Source organism: Pithys albifrons, chromosome 29 (assembly GCF_047495875.1).
Source record: "Pithys albifrons albifrons isolate INPA30051 chromosome 29, PitAlb_v1, whole genome shotgun sequence".
Classification (NCBI taxonomy): domain Eukaryota; kingdom Metazoa; phylum Chordata; class Aves; order Passeriformes; family Thamnophilidae; genus Pithys; species Pithys albifrons.
In genome coordinates this window covers 5,325,660-5,348,758 of record NC_092486.1, presented here as the reverse complement: position 1 = coordinate 5,348,758, position 23,099 = coordinate 5,325,660, and the positions used below count along the sequence as shown (strand labels likewise).

The 23,099-nt window shown below is 51.8% G+C and overlaps 2 protein-coding genes across 3 annotated transcripts; one reads left to right on the top strand and one right to left on the bottom strand.

The window, feature by feature from the left end:
- Nucleotides 1-118: 118 nt before the first annotated feature.
- On the top strand, nucleotides 119-9,860 carry VDAC3 (voltage dependent anion channel 3). The gene is made up of 9 exons (XM_071579330.1): nucleotides 119-193; nucleotides 2,090-2,161; nucleotides 2,806-2,855; nucleotides 5,968-6,120; nucleotides 6,649-6,701; nucleotides 7,063-7,290; nucleotides 8,094-8,244; nucleotides 9,081-9,138; nucleotides 9,374-9,860. The coding sequence occupies exons 2-9, from the start codon at nucleotides 2,095-2,097 to the stop codon at nucleotides 9,463-9,465; spliced, it is 852 nt and encodes a 283-aa protein (XP_071435431.1). The 5' UTR covers nucleotides 119-193; nucleotides 2,090-2,094; the 3' UTR covers nucleotides 9,466-9,860.
- Nucleotides 9,861-10,185: 325 nt separating this feature from the next.
- Nucleotides 10,186-20,364, bottom strand: IKBKB (inhibitor of nuclear factor kappa B kinase subunit beta). Of its 2 annotated transcripts, none has more exons than XM_071579327.1 (21): nucleotides 20,122-20,364; nucleotides 19,943-20,037; nucleotides 19,111-19,228; nucleotides 18,332-18,401; nucleotides 17,855-17,943; nucleotides 17,294-17,383; nucleotides 16,832-16,956; nucleotides 16,420-16,527; nucleotides 15,981-16,110; nucleotides 15,349-15,543; nucleotides 14,991-15,105; nucleotides 14,535-14,658; nucleotides 14,153-14,304; nucleotides 13,982-14,043; nucleotides 13,388-13,497; nucleotides 13,102-13,151; nucleotides 12,510-12,609; nucleotides 12,214-12,361; nucleotides 11,859-11,986; nucleotides 11,108-11,198; nucleotides 10,186-10,634 (listed from the first exon to the last, which is right to left on the bottom strand). In XM_071579327.1, exons 1-21 carry the CDS (start codon nucleotides 20,224-20,226, stop codon nucleotides 10,566-10,568), a joined length of 2,274 nt encoding a protein of 757 aa, XP_071435428.1. In that variant the 5' UTR covers nucleotides 20,227-20,364; the 3' UTR covers nucleotides 10,186-10,565. The 2 variants fall into 2 exon arrangements, with proteins under 2 accessions (XP_071435428.1, XP_071435430.1); XM_071579329.1 differs by having other exon boundaries at nucleotides 20,117-20,195.
- Nucleotides 20,365-23,099: the final 2,735 nt, after the last annotated feature.

The window sequence follows — 23,099 nt, the reverse complement described above, 5'->3', positions numbered from 1 at the left end:
TCCATACCCCGATCCCTGATCCACGCCCTGATTCCCGATCCATATCCAGGTTCCGGGGCCCCGGGCGCGCTCCCGGGCGGGGCTCAGTGCGCGCTCCCGGCGGGGCCGTGCCCGCAGCCTCAGCGCGTGCGCAGCCTCTGCCCCGCGCATGCGCAGTCGCCGCGAGCCGCACGAGAGGCAGCGCGGGCGGCAGGTACCGCGACCGGGGCCGCTATCGCGATTGTGATCGTGACCGTGACAGTCGCTGTAGCTGGAGCCGGGGCCGGGCCGCGCTGGGTTCCGCGGTGCTGTGCGGCCGCAGCCCGCCGGTGTCCTCCGGGGCCCCGGGGCGGGCGTGCCCCGGGTCACCTTGCGGGGCCGGGCCCGAGTCCCCCCGTCCTGACGGCCTGAGAGACCCGGGCGGGACCGGGGATTGCTGGGGGGGCATGGCCGGGCCGAGCCGGGACCGGGGATTGCTGGGGGGGCATGGCCGGGCCGAGCCGGGACCGGGGATTGCTGGGGGGGCATGGCCGGGCCGAGCCGGGACCGGGGATTGCTGGGGGGGCATGGCCGGGCCGAGCCGGGACCGGGGACTGCTGGGGGGGCATGGGCGAGCCGAGCCGGTACCGGGGACTGCTGGGGGGGCATGGGCGAGCCGAGCCGGTACCGGGGATTGCTGGGGGGGCATGGCCGGGCCGAGCCGGGACCGGGGATTGCTCGGGAATGGCCGGGCGCGGACGGACTGACCTGTGGGGCCGCCACTGCCGAGCGCCGGGATGGGACAGGGACGGCGACACGGACACGGCCGGGGACAGGGACATGGACATGGACAGGGGCAGGGACACGGGCACGGCCCGGCCCAGGGACAGGGGCAGGGACACGGGCACGGCCCGGCCCAGGGACATGGACAGGGGCAGGGACACGGGCACGGCCCGGCCCAGGGACATGGACAGGGGCAGGGACACGGGCACGGCCCGGCCCAGGGACATGGACAGGGACAGGGACAGGGACACGGCCCGGCCCAGGGACATGAACAGGGACAGGGACACGGGCACGGCCCGGGGCAGCGGACGCACCCGCACCGTTACCGGTTGCATAACGGGGTTGGCGCTCGCTCTGCGGGGCCGAAGGGCCGGGCCCGCCGCTGTCCTGTCCCCTGTGCCCGCTCCGGGTTGTCACCCCCAGCCTGGGGGGCTGTTCCCCTGGAGCCCGCCCCGCTCCGCGCTGTGCCGGCCGCTCCCGTTCCGATTTCCGTGGAACTCCGAGCTCGGTCCCTGCAGACGGTTCTGGTGTGCAAGGAGAGCTGTTTGTTATTAGCAGAGAATTTGTGTGTTTCAGTTACCCTCGAGAATCTCTTTAAATACTTCCATAAGACGTAACATAAAAACACACAGAGAACAGAAAATGGAGCTCTGTGCTGCAAAGGGAAGTCATGTGGGGGAGAGGGAACAGGCTCACAATTTTCAAGGTGTCTCAGTGGCCTTATGGAAATGAAGTGCAAACAGCAGGTTTGTCACCCAAAAGGGTGAGATTTAGATCAAGAAGAGTTTTCCTGCCCCTTTACTGTGGATTTTCTGATGCAAAATCCCTGAGTTCTGGTAACTACCCTGAATTATATCCTGTAAGCTGCAATACCAGTGCCTGTCCTTGGAGTTCTGCCCTCCAAACCAGTTCCCTGTGTAGGAAATGTGGGGTTTGCTGCTGTGTGTGCACAGTGCAGAAATGCTGATGGTCACTGGACAGTCTGCAGAGATCTCTTTGTATCTTACACATCTCTGGAGGAGCTTTCTAAGAAGTCACAAGTGCAGGTGGAAGTGAGAGCTGTTCTCCTTTGGGGTCCTGCCAGGAGAAGTGTTTGCTCCTTGTCAGACACTGATAAGGCTCCCCTGAGCTATTTTTGCAGTGTAGGAATGTGAGGCTGATGTTGGTGAATGTGGTTGTGGCTTTTGGAGCCTCCTGGGTGGACGCTGTGACAGAGGCACAGGGATGACTTTGGGGAATGTTCTCTGGAGCTCTGGCAGTTCCCTGTGGGTGAAGTGCTGGGGCATTGATAAATGCCTCGGTGCAGTTGGGTTTGTCACCCCAGGATTGTCCCCCCTCTGTGTTCCAGGTCCAATGGCAGTGCCACCGGCGTACAGTGACCTGGGCAAGGCTGCCAGGGACGTGTTCAACAAGGGATATGGTGAGTGGGGTGGCTGTGCCCTGAGAACCTGCCTGGGCCTTTCTCAGGTGTCTTGAGAAGGCCAGTAAAAGCATCAGTGCCTCAGAGATCCCCTTGTGGCAGGAGTTCAGCAGAGACCTTGGGCATCCAGCCCTTCTGGTCTGAACTCTGGTTTGGTTCATGGAAATGCTGCAGTGGCAAAGAGTTAGAGGGGAAAGTTGGGAGCCTGGCCTGGATTCAGAGCAGAAGGAAAAGGAAGACACCAATAGTGCTGCTGTGTAACCACTGATTGAAGTAAGCTGGAAATTCCTTCACCTTCCTCAGGGAAAATAAAAATTCCCTGCCCTGCAGTCAGAGCTGTAAAAGTCAATTGAGTCAATCAGAAGGAATGGAGACTGTGTTGGTGGGTCCCAGAGTGCAGGTGTAGCTGCAGAGGATGGAAATACTCAGTGATTGGTGTCTGTTATGGCTCTACATTATGAGGCCACTCACTTTGAACTGTCAGAATTCTTTCAGTCATTCCTTGGTACCATCAACAACTGTTGAACCATGAAAACAGCTGGTTGGTGTCACTGTCCCCAACCTGAGGGGCTTTGGGTGTGTTGGAAACAACCCTTGCTGGTACACTGTACTGACACAGGCCCCGTGTGCTGTTCTGTTCCCAGGATTTGGGTTGGTCAAGTTAGAGCTGAAGACCAAGTCCTCCAGTGGGGTGGTAAGTCCTGCTGCTTCCAGCACCACCAGCGTGGCAGGGGAGGGGCAATTCCTGAGCTGGCAGGAGTTGCTTCTCTTTCCTTTGTCCCTTTAAACCTTTGGCTGCCTGAGATGGTTCTGCAGTAACTGGGGCTGACACAGCTGTGCTGCTTTTCCTGTGCCTGGCAAGAGTTTCCTGCATTTGGTTCTGACTTTGCTCCCCATTCCCACTGATATGTCCCAAACATGAGTTTCTTACCTCACACAGCTCTCATTTCTGCTTGTGAATGCATCTGATTTCCCTCTGCTGTTGGTTTTGATGGGATTTTGAGTGGCAAATGAGCACTTCACTTTGTTTTCCCTCATTTCCACTGTGGTTACAATTCAAGACTTAATTAAAACTAACCAATCCTTCTGCAGTACCCTCTGGAATTTGAGTTCTTAATTAAGCTTTAGTACCTCAAGCACCCAGAAAATGTTCTGGTCCCCACTGTGGTGATGGAGAAGTGGAACTTCCTCACAGTCTCACACACAGCAGGACTGGCAAAACCAGCAGTGGGTTCCATAACTTTGATCTTTAAGCACAGGCATTTATTGTTTGCTGGACAGTATTTTTCTCACTGACTCTCAGTTCTGTGCATGCCCCACCTGCTGCTGCTCAGATTGCTCAGATGTGCTGCTTTCCAGCCTCCCTCATAACCATATTTTGCCTTGGCTCCCTCCTCTTGCATCCCTGCCAGGCACGTGGGGTGAGTCCCTCCTTGTGTGTTGTCCTTTTGTGTTCTGTCTCTGCTGTGGTGGGTCACTCACTCTGTGCTCCAGGTCTCTGTTGCAGCTGCCTCACCCACTGACACCTCTTGATATGCAGCTTTCCTGCCTGGCAGTTTTGATTCCCAGCTAATCTGTGACCCTTCTGCTGTCTCTGAGTGTGATGGAACATGAACAACTGTAGTAAGTTCTAAAATGGGCTTTTTCTTTTCCATGCAATTTTCATTGGATCCAGCTGGTAAGAACAGTGACTGTTTTGGCCTGTTGGCTCTTTATTGCTTTGTGTGGCAAAGTTTTCTGTGATTTGTAACCCATTTCACTGGTTTTTGGTGCTGTTGTACCCACAGCCTGCAGTTTGGGTGTGTCCAGAGCTGGGTCTGCTGCAGATCCCTGTGTGTGTAAAGCCATTTGCAATCTCTGTCCACCAACCCACTCCAAGAGCACTGAGAGCAGCAGGGGGGCTGGACATGGTGCTGGTACATTGTCTGTTGCTGCAGCTTTTGTGCTTGTCAGTGTTTCTGAGGAGCATTTTGCTGCAGGAAAATGGGTGTTTGGGGATGGAGATGAGGTTGGGAGCAGAGTGTGAGGTCTGATTCCTCCAGGGGTACCAACAGTGCCTCTGGTTGTGATCCAGGAACGTTTGGGTGTTCTTGTGGACGTGGAGAACAACAACAGTGTCTGCTGGTTGTTGTTTCACAGGTTGCAAGTGGCTTTGCCTGCTCAGTGCCTGGCACTGTGGGTGTGCCAACCCCCATAACCAGAGGGACAGGGGGGGCTGGGGGTGACAGGGGCCAGAAGGAGTTTGGGTTTTCAGCCACAGAAACTCAGGCAAAGCTCCCACATGGGCTGGTTTGGTGCCGTGCCCTGGTTGGCACAGAGGGGCACTGGACTGATGGCAGCAGGTGGGGACTGGGTGCCCTCTGCTCCCAGAGGCAGCCTCAGCTCCTGGCACCTGACAGGGTGCTCTGGCTGTTGGTCAGGTGACAGGGCAGCTTTGGCTTTGGGCTTTGAGACAAGTGTTTCCAACCCTTCCTTTGCTTGAGGAGAGAAACAGACCCAGCCCTTTCAATCAGTTACTGCTCTAAGATCAGAACAAAGTCACTTCTGAATTCCTGTGCAGGTCTGAGGTGTCTTTACACTGAATCTGTGAGAGTGGCTTTGGAACCCTGGGTAGCAGTTGTGTCTTGGGGACAGTCTGACACACCCTGACTCTGTCAGAGGTTTTTCAGCTGGCTGAGGTGTTCAAAGCTGCTGGGCTGTTGTGGGAGTGCATTGGCTTAAATAGGTGTCCCCCCTGCCCCAAACTGTGTGTGAGGATGGGACAGGCACTGCAAACCCACTCCCAGACAGTCACTGTTTGTTTGTAGCTCTGCAAAGGGCAGAACTGGGGCAGTTGTGTCCACAGCACTCAGGAACTCTGCCCTGGAGTGACAGGGGTCTGCAGGGTCAGGATTGCAGAGCTGGGATGTACCTGCAGTGGGGGCTGCCATCTCTGTACAGCTCAATATTGAGACTTCAAGAGAGACATCACTTGGAATGTGGTGACAGGTTCTTTATCTTTCTTCAAGGAAAATGTTTGAGAGATGGGGATAACAAATGTCAGGTTGGAGCAGTCAGTGTGAAAAGCATCAGACCACATTTCACTGCTGAAACATGGGGAAAATAATTACAATGAAGAAACACACAAGGTGTGTGGAGAAATGTGGAGAAAATACATTTTGGTTTTCTTTTTGCTGTTCACCTGACTCTGCAAGCTGGATGTGGGGTTGCTTTTCCTGAGGGAGGGTGGATTTCCAGGACTGCAGGAGGTGCTGTTTCATCTGGGACAGAACTAGGAAGATGATCAAGGGAATTAGAGGAGGTTGTGAGGAAAAATCCAGGGATAGAAACAGCTTTGTATGCCAAGCAAGTATCTCTTTGGATTCCTGTGAAGGTAAAGAGCAAACTGTGGAATGTTGAAACAGCAACTGCCACTTTGGCAAAAAAAAACCCAGATTGCAGGAAAAGGATTTTTTCATGGATGAGTTAATTAGGAAAAAAATGCAGTAAAGTTCAGATGGGAAGGGAGCAAGTGACCAACTCCTGGTCAGATGACAAGGAAAAGAGGGTGTCAGGTCTTTGGGTAGTGGAGCTTTTTCCAGCCTAAGCAAGTTCCAAGGCTCCATCAGCACCCCCAGTACAGGAAATAGGACAGAGATGCCAAAAGTGGGAGCATTTTGTGATGCAAAGATCATTATTGTGGGGGGGATAGGGAAGAGGAGGAGGGTGATTCCATCCAAAAGCCAAACAGTTGAGTGCTGGACTGGACAGGTGGTAAAACTGAGTGTGATTAAATACCAGGAGTGCTGAACTCTGGCTCTTGGCAGGACTTCAATGCCACGGGTTCCTCCAACACCGACACGGGCAAGGCCTCGGGCAGCCTGGAGAGCAAGTACAAGATGAAAGAACATGGACTGACATTCACCCAGAAGTGGAACACAGACAACACACTGGGAACAGAAATTGCTCTGGAGGACAAGGTGAGAGGAGACTTTGAAAGTGTTTCTGCAACTGGTGTGAGAAGGTTGAACAATAAACAGGAGAGTGAGGGTGGCACAGAACTCTGCAGGTACTGAAGGGGATGTGTCTGTGCAGGACACACAGGCTGGGGGGGCTGGGATTGCAGCCCAGTGGGTTGGGACAGACACTGCAGCTGGAGTCATGTGGAACTTCCTGGCTGGTGGAATGAACATGACTGTTCTCCTCTGGCTGTGCAGAACTGTCCCTGTCTCAATTTTAAATGCTTTAATACACAAGCACTTGAGTTTCTCAGTTTTCTAGATTTGACAGTAAAATATGTACAAATTCTGGGCTGTTAAAGGGCCTCATTGTGGGGAGAAAAAGTCCAATTTTTAATCCCTAATCCTACAGCATCTTCAGATTTCATGGTAAAGTGTGGGAGGCCCTTTGATTGTGTTTTGGGGTTTTTAGCCAGGGAGTTGTAGCAGTGGAGTAAAACAAATCACATTTCAGCAGGTTCTGAGCAGATTCTTTGTTTTCCATTGCAGTTGGCTGAAGGATTGAAGTTGGCTCTTGACACTACATTTGTACCAAACACAGGGTAAACACTTTCTATTGCCTTTATATAAGGAATGCTGGAATTTCCTGTAACTTTTGGAAGTGCTTATTCTGGTCTCTGTAAATGCTCAACACCTACTGGAGAATATTCTGCACTCACTGTGACTATTCTGCAGGCAGTGGATAACACTGAGTTCAGAAGGACAAGGTCTGCTGAAAAGGGTTTTGGCCAGTGGCAGATTTGTTGTGTTGCAGTAGGTGCTGGAGCTCTGACTCTCCCCTTGCACAGTCAGGTCTTTTGGCCAAATGTCTGTGAATGAGGAAACAGAACCAGAGAGATTCTGCTGGGCAGGGGAACAGCCCTTTGTTGCCACCATGGGTAAAATGACACGTTTCTCTTGCAGGAAGAAGAGTGGCAAGTTGAAGACCTCCTACAAAAGAGATTATGTAAATTTAGGCTGCAACATAGACATAGATCTGGCTGGGCCAACCATTTATGGCTGGGCAGTGCTGGGCTACGAGGGCTGGCTTGGTGGCTACCAGATGGCTTTTGACACAGCCAAGTCCAAGCTTTCACAAAGCAACTTTGCCTTGGGATATAAGGCAAAGGACTTTCAGCTGCTCACTAATGTGTAAGTATCACCTGAGCCTGAAAAACATAATCAGAGGAGCCAAACTATAGGGAGGGACTCCTGAACCTCAAAGGGAGGTGGGTGGGAGGGGATGCTGATTTGTTCCCAACCAGTTTGGATTTGGTGTTTTCATTTTCAGTGCTCTGAAACTCTGGGCTGTCCTGATCCCTTGTTTCAGAGTAATTTGGGGTTTGTGTACATGAGACACTGATGTAAAGTCACTTTATGGATGTTAATTTGAAATTCTGTGAATTTTTACCTTCTGTTTTGGCACCAGATAAAAGATCCTTCACTTAAACTGCTCCGTGTTCTTCCCCTCCCCACCATGTCTGGCCCAAAGGCCCAGGGGGAGGGAGAGGCCTGTGCTGGGCTGCCCTTGGGTGTCCAGCTCTCAGTGCTTGCAGCTCTTGGCATTCAGGGGCTCTGGGAGCCTTTGGTGTATTCTAAACAACTGCACTGCAGTAACTTGTTCTCAGTCTCATCCTTGCCAGATCTGAAGTCTGGATTTGTCCCTTTGTGGGTTATCACAGGCTGGCTTGAGACAACAACCAGGTTATCTGGTTTATTTTTTCTGTCAGAGCCCCAGAATGTAGGTCTGAGCTGCTGGAAAGTTGTTCCATTCTGGAAGCAGAAATATCTTTGTGTGAAAAAGATGTGAGCAGAGTCTGAGTGTGGGCTCAGGGAAGGATTTTGGATCTCGTGGTTCATTTTAGGAGATAACAATCAAATGATTGTGGGGGAGGGTGAAATTTGGAGTTGTAAACAAGGCCAGGCCTGACACACTTGGCCCCTCCTACAAACAGGAACGATGGCACCGAGTTTGGTGGGTCTATTTATCAGAAGGTGAATAACAAGGTTGAGACATCAGTGAATCTTGCCTGGACTGCTGGCAGCAACAACACACGCTTTGGCATTGCTGCCAAGTACCAGCTGGATGAGAAGACTTCTCTTGTGGTAAGAACTTGGGTGCAGAAATGAGTCTTTCAAGTGCCCATAAATAAATACTTGTGTTCCAAAGGAGTTCCTGTAGCTGAGGGTTATTGGGAGATGTCAAACTGTGGCTTTTGTTGGGGTTCAAAATTAAATTGGGACTCACAGGTTATACTTGTGAAATTATGAAAAAAAAGTAAACCATAATTTTGTCCCTAGTGAAATACTGTGATGAGTGTTTGGGGCCCTGCAAAAAATGTGTTTTAAAAGGTAATGAAAGGATGTGGTGCCCTTTTAGTTCTCTAATCCCTGGTGTAAAACAGTATTGCAGTTACAGAGGTGGAAGGTCAGAGCTCAGAACCTTCTCCTGAAGGTCAGGACCCCTGAGGGGCAGCTGGCAGGAAGGCACAGGATGTGCCACTGCAGTCCTGGGGTTAGAACAGGCATTTTGTTACGTTTCAAAGCAAGACAGTTCCAGGAATTCAGCCAAAAGTAAAGATGAGAAATACTACTGTAAACAGCTCAAAAGGGAGCAGTGCAAAAGGGAGTTGGATATTCATACATTTATTGCTCATTAGTGATGGGGACAGGACAGACTCCTTTGGCTCTGAGGGACTGTAGCAAGCAGCTCTTAAAGGGGTATAGAGGAACAGGGTGGCCTTTTGTCCAGGCATGGTGGGCTCACCCTTTGAGGGAAATGCTTAGGCAGGAAACTCCTGAGCAAAGGGAAAGATTGGAACAGGCCTCTGCTAGAGGTTAATCTACAAGTAGCTGAAGAGAGTTAATGCATAAACCACCTTCTCAGGGCACTGGGCCACTGGTGAGTGCTCACAGATCCTGTGCTTTCCTTTTCCCTGCAGGGTAAAGTGAACAATGCCAGCCTCATTGGAGTGGGTTACACTCATGCCCTGCGACCTGGTACGTAAGGCCCTGGCAGCAGCAAACACTGTCAGGGACGACACTGGGGGTGACTCTACTGTCACCTTCAGAACAGAACAATGAACAAATGAGCTCAGCTTTACACAGAGAAGTGAAGGATGTGTTTGTACAGAAGTTCTGTAGCAACTGAGACACGTTTGTGAGGTCAGGCAGGGGAGGGAGGGCACTGGGCAGGGGGCTCAGGGGCTGATGGGTCTCATGACTTGTTTCACAGGTGTTAAGCTGACCCTCTCAGGCTTGATTGATGGCAAGAATTTCAATGCTGGAGGTCACAAAGTTGGGCTGGGATTTGAGCTGGAAGCTTAACAGAGCTGTAAGTGAAACAACTGGTGGTGCTCTGGAAGATGAAGGAAAAGTTACCCAGTGTGTTCCAGCCTTAACCTTACTCTGAAATTTGAAGAAGTGTGAACTTTCTGCTCTTCCAAAGAACGACTTTAACTCAGCTGAAGGTCCAGAGAGTGCCAGCACAAGGGAAGACACTCGAAGGCGTGCATGGAAGTTGTGATGTTTGTGCCACATTTCAGTTCCTCTATTTTAAATCTGTTCCTAAAAAACAGAAGCAAATCCAACCTCTCCCCCTTATTGTGTTGCATTGTGCATGTCCTGTACTTCACAGCCTTTGATAAAAGGTGGTCTCTGTGCTGTAGTGGAACTTTGGGGTTACATCAGAATGAAATAAATTGGTCACAGGTGGAACAGAAGGTTGGTGTGTTCCAGCTCCCTGTTCTCATTTTTTTAATTTGATGCAACTTTTAGATAATCTGCAAGTGCTTTGTCACACTGGAGTGTACCCTGAGCCTTTCCTGCTCCTGTGCTTTCTGGGATAACATCCTCACACCTCTCCTGTGTTACAGACCTGCACAGTGAAAGCAGCTTTGTCCATTAAAATGTTATTGAGGGTATCAAAAAGAGCAAACCAAAAGTTTACATGTTTCAGGTAATTCGTTCCCATATAGGAAACAAGTATCAGGTAAGTACAACCATTACACTTAAAGGAAAAAAGTGCAAATCAGCAAAGTTAAGGAATCAAGTTCACAGTTCCAGTATATTAGGAAGGGGACATGTACCAGTGACTGGGCATACATTGTCCATTGTTCCATTAGAAAGCCTAAAATGCAGTAAAACAGCCACAGGTGATCCCAAGGGGAGATAAGATACATCAGGACAGAGAATTCTGCTGTCTTAAGGCACAATTAAGGTTTTCCAAGCAGTCAGAACAGGCAGTTCCTGCTGTCTCTTTGTGAACAGTGTGTGAGAGGTGGGTACTAAAAGCCAGGCCAGGTGTGTGGCATCCCAGGAGCAGCAGGTGACAGGAGGAGGAGGCAGCTCATCTTCCCTTCTTGGGGGCAGCAGCTTTTCACACTTGGCTTCCCCAAGCAGCGTCTTCAGAGGCGACTGACGTGGTTTTACATCTGGGTTTGTTCTGGACTGTTTGTTTCTTCCACCTGAAGCTGCAGCCAACTCCAGTCTAGAGCCTAAAGGAAAAAGAGAACTACAGAGTTCAGCACCAGCTTGCACATGAGCTTTCTCTAGAATAAAAGAGAAGCAAGACAATTAAAAAAATGTACTGTGAACAAGCTGGACAATATAATCTCATGATGTGTCTGCTGTAAAGAAAACCCTTATTATTCATATTCTCTTAATATTTTGCTTTTTATTAAATATTCTGCAGCATTAAGCAACCCCTGCCCACCCCTCTATTGCCACCAGATTTGAGTGGAACTTTGCAGTATTTTCATGCAACAGCCCAGCCCCTTCCCATCCTTCATTTCTCAGCACTCCCCCAGCCCCCAGTGCAGTGCTGGGCAGCTGTTCTGGGGGAGCAGCTGCTTCTGCCCCACCCCTCCTGTTCTCTTTCTCCAATTTTTAGCTGAATTACTGACTGGTGGCAAGTGACACAAGCAGAACTGTGAAGCCATGAGCTCCCCTGGGCCAGGGAATACATTACCATCAAGCTCTGCTCCTGATCCTTCATTGTGTCATACATCACAGTTTCTAATTGGCTACAGAGTCTCTGTGATTCCAGCAGTAGCTCCTCACTGAAAGGGACAATTATCACACTGTTATTTTCCATGGCAGTTTAAAGATGCTGCCCCTGCCTCTAAATGTGTGTCAGGGAGGGCACTGAACTCAGGTCAGATCTCACAGCTGGGAAAGTTGTGGCAGCCCCAGATTTACTGGGAGAGGGGCAAAAAACGTGTTCTAAGTGGAGTTGGGTTTTTATTCTGTGCAGTCACTTTTGCTGGGGAAAAAGCTGCACAACAGCCCATAAACTAAAGGATTAAGAACATGCAAATAAACAAAGGTGTCTCATTTCCAGGTGGTGCCCCAGTTCATTTTAGCAGGGCAGAACTACACGTTTGGTTACAGCAGCCTCCCCTTGATGATGCAGCTCAGCTGCTGTCACATGACATGTGAATGCTTCAACAGTTCTCGCTGGCCTGTACTGCAAGTCCAACCATTCCAGGTTAAGGAAAAAAAAAACCAACAAAACCCTTTCCTATGGAGGCAGAGGGAAGGGAAGGGATATATTCCCCATTTTTCACAAGTATAACCAGGAGGTAAACCAAGACAGCTGGCAGTGAAATGAACATGAACTACACAATGTGACAAAACCTGAGTGCCACCGTGTCACAGAGCAGAAGTCCAGCCCTGCAGGGCTGGCATGAGCAGCTGCAGAACCCCAGGCTTGGCCTCACCTTTTCCTCACAGACTCTGATAAATTGTAGGTGTCAGAAGGGACCTGCAGCAGCAGCTGACCAGAGCTACCCAGACGAGCTGTGCTCATGCTCTCGGGGCTGCCAGTGACAGGACCACGGACTTTACTCTGAGGAAAACACAGATATGCAGATTACAATTCCACTGGTTTTCAGCAGACAGGAGTATGAGCCAACCTGGAACTTGGCTTTAATACTAATTAAAAATACTTGGCTTTAATACCAATTCAAAATAACAAAGGAAAGAACCAGAGCACATACTTGATTTACTGTTGTTTCAGTAACCTGTGCTACAAACTGTATTTTCAGGTTAAAGTGGAGTTTTTGTTCTACTTACACATGCAATTTTCAGCAGGTTCCACAGTTCTTTCTGTCGCTTCTCCTGAAGCCTAACAACAGTTTCCTGATCTTCACTCATGAGATTCATCACTGTCTCCACTCTGGGGAACAATTCCAGGGCCTTCTGTTTGCAAACTACAGTTTTACTGTTAAAAAAAGTAAAAACTCATCAGATCACACCTGGGCCACTGCAGTAGGGGGACATTTCTGAAGTTATTTCCTGTAATGCTGTGAGATCTCATCACCTCTGTGCAATGGGTTTTAAACAGCCTCAATAAAACCTACAAAGCTCACCTGAGCTGGGCATAAATGACCCGAACTTTTTTCTCAAAGGTCTGGATTGCCTGTAGGAGCAGCCGCACAATCTCCTGGCTGTCCCCACTTGTCCTCTGATCTGGAATGAGAGCAGAGCATTACACAGGAAGGCAGGACAGAGAGAGGAGATTCCTTGTGGCTCGTTTCCTCTGCTGCTTCAGTCCTGAAACATCCTGAGTTCAGGGCATGCAAGTGTGAGGGGGATGAACTGCACTGGATTTTTGCCACTCTGCAAAGTTTTCAGAACTGGAAAGCAGAGTTGGGACTGTAGAGCTGCTCAAAGATCTTTCACCTTCCTACAGCAGATCCTGTGGGTACAGCCTGCCCTGAGCAGAGCCCAGAGGAGTTTCAGGAAGAGCTCAGAAGGTGCCAACAAAGCAAGGCTGGGCCTAGTGTAAAACTGACCCCCTGACCCCCTCTCCAAAAAACAGGTGAGTCCAGCAGATTCCATGTGCAGTTTGTGTGTGGGCAGGCCTGGAATGCAGAGAAAGTTCTCTCAGTGGTCATTACTGCATCTCCAAAGCTGCTCTCCACACAAAACAAGCTGATCTTGAGCTAAAATGTCTTTTACCTCTTGGCTTCTCTCTCAGTCTCCGGTACAGCTCTTTGGCTTGTTCTTCTCTACAAGAAAAAGAGAAAACAAATGACTCCCCAAGAACCAAAATTAAGAACAAATAGTTTGAGAACTCAAATCTTTTCTATACCAGTCTGACAGAGGAGTCCAAAACTGCCTTTAGTGTTGAAGTCCTCCCAGTCCCCCATAATTAGGCAGAAGAAATTGCCCTTTCACTGTCCTGCAGTGGGTCAGCTTAGCTGGAAATGGTCCTGCATCTCAAGTTCAAGGTAGTTCAACTCACAAATCCTCCAGTGTTCCTCCCTGTTTACGACCCAGGGGGCTTCTCTGCAGGTCCACAATGTCTGTCTGCAGGGCCATCATCCTCTTCACCAGCTGATCCACATCCTCCTCCTGGGAGCAGGGCAGAACAGAACCCACACCACAGTCTCAGAGACACCACCACTCACATTTCCAAACACATCAGCAGGGTGCAAACAGCAGCCTTGGCCAAAGACAAGTGAGAGTATGAGTAATTTCAGCCCAAAGAAATCAGGTACTCTTGGGTAAGGCAACTTGCAAGAACTTTTGGTGAAAAATTCAGCCTGTGATAAAGAGCAATTGAAGGGTCACTGAGTGCAACCACTACAGAATCTCCTCTTACATGTCCCAAGATCTCCCTTTTTACCCTAAGCCTTACAACAGAGTGAGCTTCCTGCAGTACTAGTAATGGATAAAAGTGGTGCCACCCAAACCCAGGCAATGTGAGATCTGGCACCAGTCCAGACACAAGAAGTTTCTGTTTAAGGGGGGACAATAAAATAAAAAAGGAGGGGGGGGGAAGGATAATGAGAACAAGCCTGTTTTTCTTTAGGATAAGCAGTATTTAGAAACATACCCGCCCACAAAGTTCCACAGCTTGTTCCATCTCTTTCCAGGCCAGCAACAGCTTCTCAGAAGCTGCAGGAATGAAAGAGTGATTGGATTTCTCAGGTTCACAGAGGCAGAGGCAGGTATTTTGTGGGGATAACAGGCATGAAAAGACCTGTTTTTCAGATGCTTTACTCACTGATTCCAAATTCAATCTGCTCTTTATACTTTTCCAGATCGATCTGGATGCTTGTCTTGAAGAAGTCCAGCTTTGCTTTCAGCTGCTGAGAAAGGGAGGCCATGGAGTTCTTCATCTTGGAGAGGGCACTGTTGTAACGCAGCAGGTTCATCCTGAGTGGAGAGAGGTGCTGTCAGCCCCACACTGACAGTGCAGCCTTCACTCACACCCAAAGAGGGGCTCAGAGCACAGCAGGGAGTACAAACAGCTGTGCCCGAGGGGAACTCCCAGCCTGCCGTGAATATTCACAGCTCCACCCACGGGCCTCCCCATTCCAGGAGGGCCCATCTGTCCCCTCCCTCTGCCCAGAGCGCGGGGAGGGGGGTGTGCAGAGGGCCCGTACATGGCCGCGCGCTGCCCCTGCTGCAGCCGGTTACAGTCCTCCTTCAGCCTCCGGATCGTGTGCCAGATCTGGCCCCACACTCTGCGCAGCTGGAAGAAGTGGAGAGTCTTCTTGGGATCCTGAACTAGAAACACAGGAGGGCGGAGGGAGGGGAAGAGAGATGTACATGTCAACATGAAGCCTGAAAGTAGTGTTACCACATGGCACAACAGTTCAAAGCATTACTCCTTTGGGGAGTTTGGTCCCTCCTGCAAAGCCTGGAGCTGGCTAAGCCCTGTGCAGTTCCCCCATACCAAAATCAAACACTTCCTTTCCTCAGTGATTCTGACAAATTGAAGGAGTGCTATGCCAGTCCATTTTGCTGCTTCTTCACCCCACTATGCAGAAGCTCTCCCTGCTCTTTGCAGCCCTCTCAGCACAGCCCATCTGTGCCAGTCATGGCAGAGAAGTCCTTACGGATGCAGTCGACGCTTTCGGGATGAGGACGCAAAGCCACCTGAGGCTCGTAGGAAACCTTCTTGTTGTCGAAGAGGAAGAGGAGGTCTGTGTCAGCAGCTGCCGTGTCACTCACCTGCACAACACAGAACACCCAACTCTGTTCTCTCAGGAAAAATCAAGCCTAGTTAGCACTGCAAACAGCACATTCCTCCTCAGCCAAACAGAGAGCACCAGAGCAACAGGGTGTCTGTGCCCCCAGGGCTGTGTGGTTACTGTGACAGAAGCCTGTCACGACAGCAGGCAGTGCTGTGATCCCACAGTGACAGCACTGCCTGCTGATTCACTCAACAACAAGAAAAGGAGTATCCAGACTCACCTTGCTGTCAGCTATATGTTTAGTGACCAGCTTCTGAGAAAACAATTCAAGTCCTGCTTCCTGCAGTAGCTCCTGGTCCTGTTCTGGGATTCCTGTGTCTGACTGGATCCGGGCCTTCACACTCTCCAGAGTCTCCTCCTCTGTCACAGGGTAGGTGTGCACTGTGCCCGTAACCATGTTCAAAACATGAAGCAACTACAAGAGCAGCAGGCCATGAGAAAGGCTGAAGATACACTGGTCATGCTTGAGCAGAGATAGAGAAATTGGCCACCAATAAACTGTTCAAAGCACTTGGTGGGCTCAGGGAGTCTCTCTGCAGGTACTTCATAACATTATGCCAAAGTCCTTGTGCTCCATTGAGTGGAGGGGAGGCCACATGGCAAATGAAACTCCTCTGCCAGAAGATGGAACTAAGCACACACAGAAGCTATTTGATACCCCCAGCAAGCTCATGGAGTATTTGTTCTCAAAGAATCAAGAGGAAAACAAGCAACTCTCCCTGTCAGGAGACAGCAATATGAGTTTCTGTGCCACTCTGCCTCCCAGGTCCCTGACTCAAGCATCTTCTCTCATGGGCTACAGACAACTGCTCTCTGGAAAACTTTTCAGGGTAATACAGACCCACTGCTCACCTTCAAGTTCAGAATGTCATCCAGAGCTTTGAAACAGCCATAGGGTCCATATGTAGGGTGTGTGCCTCTCTGACGTGGGTGCCACATTAACATGAGCTGCAGCCATTTCTCCAACCTCCCAGACAGAACACTGAACAACCAAGATCAGAAGAGGATCAGAAGAAGTAAAAGTGCATTTGCAATCACCACATGGCCTGGTCTCTGCAGGGGGACTGACAAACAGCTGCCCCCACCCCAATCACCCCAACACTCCACCCCACAAATGCAGCATTTAGAAGGCAGAAACCAAGACTCACAACTACACAAGTGTGACAAGTGACACAAGGACTGTCTGTGTCATGCACTCAATTTATGCACAGATTAACACAGTGTATAATATAACCCTGGTCCTTGTGCAGAACAATCAGTTTATCCCAGCATGGCAATTTCCAGCCCTCACCTGTTCAGATTGTTTGGGCAGGGTAAACTGCTTGAAAACTTGACTTCTCCAGATAAGTCTTCTGAGACAACAATGTCCAGCTCGCTCTTCTGACGCACTTTTGTGTGCCTAAGGAATCCAAGCAAGTGCAAGGGTGAGACACCCCCTGCCTTTTCCTGCATGCCAGCAGGCTCTTAAAGCTGCTCTTGACAGATATAACACAGATGCCACTTTGGTTTCTGTTTCCTGCCCTGCAGGAGCCAGACCTTATCCCACAGAGCAAGTGTCAGGAATGCTGAACTTGCTCAGGTAGGTCAAACTCCTGTGCAGGGAGTCAGTCTCCATAAGGGCAAGGAATGTAGAGATATTATCCTAAGAATCAAGGGCCCCCCTTTCCTTCCTGTGAACAGGACACACCCACGGGGTCACTCACCACTGCACGGGCTGCCAGTTGGGCAGGAATGGTCGGAAGCCTGTGATGCACTCAAAGGCCAGAGTGCCAAAGCTCCAGTAATCCACTGTCACCGTGTACTTCTGCTGTTCCAGCAGCTCTGGAGCCTGAGACAGGGACACTTGTAAGGCAAAGCCACCCACCTCTCAGCTCTGACCCTGAAGAGCTTGCTGATGTTCACACAGAAGATGAAAGATGTCACAAGCTTCGAGCCCCTCTCAGAGTGAACAGCAAGGGTTTGGCACTCCTGCCCCTTATTTGTAACAGACACAGCCAGCAGACACTGGAAACCCCAGTCAGCAAAGGAAGGGTCACCTTTGCCAGCTGCAGCACCCCAATGCACCCCATGCCAGCACAAGGGCTTCCTCCCAGCCCAGAGCTTGATAACAGTTAATTCTATCCCACTAAAAAGAAGCTGCTCTTCCAGCTGAGCTCCTTCCTTACCAGGTACTGCAGAGTCCCAACGAAGGATGTGCAGAGGCTGCCCTGATCCAGCTCCTTGGCATAACCAAGGTCAATGATTTTGTGTATTAACTGAAACACAACAGAGAACAAGAATGTCAGACTGAGGTCCTGTTAAAAGCACATCATACAGCAGAAAGAGAAGGCTCAGCTCTTCAAAGCCATGCAGGAAATGTGCCAATGAAGAGATGGAAGCAGAAAGGGAAGGCTTCTGTATATTCCTAAAACTGCAATGTTTGTAAAGTTGTCATGGGCTGGACACACACTCAGCAGTCATGTCTCCAGCTCTTTTCTGATCTTTGGTCCATCAGTGCAGTCTGGTCCTCTCCTTAACAGTTGAAAGCCAAAATGTCAGGTGTTCAGAGATGTCCAGTACAATCTCTCACTCCAGCTGCAGATGGAGCCCTGTTCCCCTGACACTCTGACCTGAGGCAGCTGCCACGCTGGGCTGAGTGGCCCTGCACGGGGCCCACGTACCTGCATGAGGCACATGCACCTCCCTCTTCCCCTCACCTGTCTGTGCAGGGAGAGGCTCCTGCTTACCCTTTGCTCTCCTTGCTGCAGCACAATGTTCTCTGGTTTCAAGTCTCTGTGGATGATCCTGTTCTCATGAAGGTACCTGAGAGCAGAGGCTGAGACACAGAAAAAGCCACAATTAGCAGCACCTACCATGAACTCAGTAAGAGTCAGTTCTGCTTTGTATAACCATGGCTTTTGGGTCAAATCTTGTACAATAAAACACACAATGAAACACTGAGAGGTAAGGTCAGCATCAGTCAATCAACACCACTGGATATAAGTGGAGTTTTCTCCCTGGGTGTTCCCTCACATCCTTCTTGTAAACTGCAGTAACACTGGGCAGCTTCCACTCAGCAGGGACCTCCCCAGCCTCAAGATCATAAAAGGTCAGAGTAAGATGGAGTTATTAATGTCTCTGCTGCATATTCATAGACAGGATTGATTCAGCACTAAAAGAGCTTCCACAGCCCAGACAAAACTGGAGGTACTTCCACCACTTACCAATGTCAGATAACAAGATGAGAATGGCCTCCTCCTGCAAGCCACAGCAATTCTCCAGCTGGTTCAGGTACTGCAAGTGAACAACACAGACTGTATCCTTCCCTCCTCTACCCTGAGTGAGGCTCAGTCCCACAACTTCTCAGGGATGCAAGAAGTTTAAGTAACAGCAATTATATTCTCTAGAGACACAAAACTATGGTCTGTGACCTCTGGCAGCAGCAGTTACAGCTTCAGGCCTTGGTCTAATTGCATGGGAGGATAAAGGAGCAGATGAGAGAGGTCACAGTCATCCTATTCTCATCCTTCTACTTGCTCCATCCTGCTCAGCCATTTACCCTGCACGTGGCAGCATCAGCTCAAATCTCAGGTCTAACCTCTGGGTTTTATCTACAGGCAGATTACAGCAAAGGTTAGAAAAACTTATGATTAGAACTATCCTGTGGGTTTTTTCTCTGACAAACAGGAGTTAATCCCTTGCAGGGAGGGCCCAGCCTACACATGGGCCACACTCACACTGCTGCCCACCCCTCACACGTGCCCTCCTCCTCTATGTGCAAACTCCTCACAGGGCCACTGGCAGCAAAACAAACACAAAAAGTCCCACAAAGCACTCAAGTTTCCAAAAGCTGAACACAATACTGAGGACCAACCCACCAACATTTGCTGATGGCATGACTAGGGAGCACCAGGATGTGAAAACAAAGATTTTATGGGAGAACTTCAGCAGAACACCCAGGATGAGGTGAGAAGCTGCTCCAGCCCTCCCCCAGGGCCCTCACCTTGCGCAGGTCTCCACCCTGGCAATACTCCATGGCCAGAAGGGGCAGGTCATTTGGGGCAAGTTTCTGCATCCCTTCAGGGACATCACGGGCAGCCACCACGTTGGGATGGTTGAGCCTGAGGAATGAAAACAAGGCAAGTACACCTGGTATTCTGCAACTGCTACAGAGTTTCACGTGCTCATGGTCATCACTCAAAGCCCTGCATAGTCACTAGTCCTTTTAGAAACTGCACTAGTGAATTCAAAGCTCTGCAATTCATCCACCCATCATGGAAAAGACCCATCCTAACTCTTTGCATTCCACGTGCGGACAGCGCATTCCTTCAAAGCACAAGCGCAACAGATCCGCCCGGAAGGCACAAACCTCGCAAAGGAGCGCAAGGCAGCGGGTTTCCACCGCCCAGGGAAGACCCAAAATGCAGTCAGAGCCCCCAGGAGTCATCCCCGCCCCAGCACGGACATTGGGGCACAAGGAACCATCCACCGCCCCGAGGGCTGCCCCAGCACGGACATTCGGGCACAAGGAACCATCCACCGCCCCGAGGGCTGCCCCAGCACGGACATTCGGGCACAAGGAGTCACTCCCCGCCCCAGGGGCCGCCCCAGCACCAACATTCACTCCCAGGAGTCATCCCCGCCCCAGCACGGACATTCGGGCACACAGAGCAGCGGCATCGCCCAGGGCACCCCGAGCCCCCGGGCCTGGCGGGGCCCAGCGCCGGGTCTGCCGCAGCACGAAGGGCCCGGCCCGGCCCGGGAGGGGAATGCCCGGCCCGAGAAGGGAATGCCCGGCCTGGCACGGCCCCGAGGGCCCCGCGGCGCGGCCTCACCGCTTCATGATCTGTATCTCCAGCGCCCAGCGGTCGCGGTTCCGCGGGCTCAGCTCCTGCCGGCACTGCTTGATGGCCACCTGCTCGCCGGTCTCCTGCGGGCACACGGGCCGGGCTGAGCGCGGGGAGCGCGGGCCGGGGCAGCCCGGCGGCCCGCACCTCACCGCGCCTCACCTCACCTTGTTGTGCCAGCGGACCACGTTGCCGAAGCCGCCGGTGCCGAGGCGCTCCCGCATCTCCCACGGGCCGCAGGACAGGCCCTGCAGCGCACACGGCCGGCTCATGGCGGCCCCGGCCCCGCGCCCAGAGCGCTTCCGGCCCCGCCGCCCGCCCGCGCTTAAAGGGGCCGCGCCCCGGGAGCGGGACGGGGAGGGCAGAGCGGGGGGACCGGGGAGGGACCGGGGAGGGACCGGGGAGGGCAGAGCGGGGGGACCGGGGAGGGACCGGGGAGGGCAGAGCGGGGGGACCGGGGAGGGACCGGGGAGGGACCGGGGAGGGCAGAGCGGGGGGACCGGGGAGGGACCGGGGAGGGCAGAGCAGAGCGGGGGGACCGGGGAGGGACCGGGGAGGGACCGGGGAGGGCAGAGCAGAGCGGGGGGACCGGGGAGGGATCGGGGAGGGACTGGGGAGGGCAGAGCGGGGGGATCGCTGAGGGATCGCTGAGGACAGAGCGGCGCTGGCGGGCGGCGTGAGCCGCAAACAAACACCCCAAACCCGCCGGGCTCGCAGCACGGGCTGTCCGTGTGGCCTCACCCACAGCGCTGCTCGGCCATCGCCTCAGGCCGGGGGGTTCGTCCTCCCTTTCGGGGCCGCTGCAGGGCCGTGAGGGACCAGCGAGGCAGCGCCGGGAGATGCCAGGGGTGTCACTGGCATTGGGCAGACCTGGAAACACCCCGAGGCAGCGGCAGCGCAGGGCGAGGCCGGCAGATGGTGCTTGAGAGAGGGACGCGCTTATCGCTGGGACTCCTGTGCCTGACCCGGCAACGGGCTGTGAGAACAGTGTTGGTGGAGATGGATGGAGGGAGGGATGGACGGATGGATGGATGGGTGGATGGATGGATGGATGGATGGATGGATGGATGGATGGATGGATGGATGGATGGATAGACAGCTAGCTAGATGGATGATAGAATAGATAGATAGATAGATAGATAGATAGATAGATAGATAGATAGATAGATGGAGTAGCCCCTTTATTAGAAGTGTCCAGTGCACAATAAAAGTATGTGCACACGTGTCAGCCAAATGTTACAGTTTTTATAACTTTCAGTAATCAACATATTTGACGACTATACCCAACCCGTGGTACCATTTCCCTCGGTGCCCACCCTCAGAACTGCCCCTTGGAGCCCCTCCAAGGGCTCTGAGCTGACTCTCCTGGTTTGCCTACAAGATGCCTCATTGTCTCAGTGTGGGTTCTTGCAGATGTTCTTCAAAACAGCCTGTCCTTGGTAATGTGTGTCTGACAGAACTTCAGAAGTGTGTGAGAAAATGTTCAGCAACCTCCAAATGCCACCTGAAATGCAAGAGGCTTAGGAAAACTTATTCAGCTTATATAACTCTATGAAAATTATAAAATATACATTAAAATTCTTAAGTATCATTCCTAAAATATGTCAAGCAGTGCAAATGGCACTGTGCTCTGGAGGTAGTTACAGTTGTCCTTAAGCTGTGAAAAGCCAGGAAATAACTTCCTGAACTCTTCCCCCTGGGCATCTTTAATCCAGAGGTCAGTAGCAAATGGCTGCTATTTTAAAAATTAAAATTAATTAACCCTTGCTTACTCAGCAGTGTTCAATCATCTTTTTCTCAGCAGCTGGGAATCCCTTCTGGAAATAGCCAAATGCAACCACCCTTAGCTCAGATTTCTGGCAGTAATGTTCCCACCAGCACTGGGACTCTTGGAGAAATACATGTGATAATCTTGACAGAGGTTTCAAACACACAGAGTAGCCAGTGTTTCATCTCTACTGTGATGCAAAACAACCATTGCCAGGCTTCCCAAATGAGGACCCCAAGCAGCTACTTCTGAAGATGGAGGTTCCTCACACACCAGTTCTTGTGTCTGTGCTTGCACTGAATTCTGTCAGGATTGCTCGTGAATCAGTTCCAAACAGTTGGGGCACATCTAGCACTGTAACAACTACACCACTGACTGTTTCCATAACCCAGCCCTAAGATCAGCTGTAAACATGGTAACTCAGATTTGTCTACCACACTCTGATAACCAAATACCTCATGACCACACCCTGGGGAGTAGATCTTCATTTTGTAGGATGGGCAGCAGCAATGAGCATTTAACTCTCTGGTCTCCAACATGCTGGGTTTTATTTCTATCTGAGGTTCCCTACAAGTTTTGCTCATTTAACTTGGGGGCTGCCCTGACTGTTTCTCCTCCCATGTCACTGCTCAGGGTGTGCTTTGCTCCACGTGCAGGTCAGGGTCTCTCTGCCACACATCTCCAGTCAGGGCACAGCACAAGAGACTCTTGCTGGAACAGCAATTTCTCACGATTAGGACCAAGCCTACACATTGCAGACCTCTGATTCTGTTAGAAATAACAGAGCTGTGCCTTCACTCACACTCCTGGAAGCATGATGAGACAATTCATCATAAGGGATATGTACTGTTCTATCTCTGAAGGTACAGATGCTCAATGAGGAAAAATCGCTTTGCAGACTGAATCTGTTCTCTGACTGGAAAAGAGAGAGAACAAAACAGCCTGTACAATCCAGCCTGTCAGCAGCAGGTCCCTCCCGTCCTGCCCGGGTTCCTTCCCCTCCTGCTCCCTCCCTGCACTCTCCTCCTGCCCCGGCTCCCTCCCGTCCTGCCCGGGCTCCCTCCCCTCCTGTCCCGGCTCCCTCCCGTCCTGCCCGAGCTCCCCTCCCGTCCTGCCCCCTCCCTGCACTCCCCTCCTGCCCCGGCTCCCTCCCCTCCTGCCCGAGCTCCCCTCCCCTCCTGCCCCGGCTCCCTCCCCTCCTGCCCCGGCTCCCTCCCCTCCTGCCCGGGCTCCCTCCCCTCCTGCCCCGGCTCCCTCCCCTCCTGCCCCGGCTCCCTCCCCTCCTGCCCGGGCTCCCTCCCCTCCTGCCCCGGCTCCCTCCCCTCCTGCCCGGGCTCCCTCCCCTCCTGCCCGGCTCCCTCCCGTCCTGCCCGAGCT

Coding starts and splice junctions, on each gene's coding strand:
- VDAC3 (XM_071579330.1), top strand. CDS start 2,095: ATGGCAGTGCCACCGGCGTACAGTGACCTGGGCAAGGCTGCCAGGGAC. Junction 6,702..7,062: donor ACATTTGTACCAAACACAGG/GTAAACACTTTC, acceptor TTTCTCTTGCAG/GAAGAAGAGTGGCAAGTTGA. Junction 8,245..9,080: donor ATGAGAAGACTTCTCTTGTG/GTAAGAACTTGG, acceptor TTTTCCCTGCAG/GGTAAAGTGAACAATGCCAG.
- IKBKB (XM_071579327.1), bottom strand. CDS start 20,226: ATGAGCCGGCCGTGTGCGCTGCAGGGCCTGTCCTGCGGCCCGTGGGAG. Junction 14,044..14,152: donor GCAGATTGAATTTGGAATCA/GTGAGTAAAGCA, acceptor TCATTCCTGCAG/CTTCTGAGAAGCTGTTGCTG. Junction 13,152..13,387: donor GGAGGAACACTGGAGGATTT/GTGAGTTGAACT, acceptor TTTTTCTTGTAG/AGAAGAACAAGCCAAAGAGC.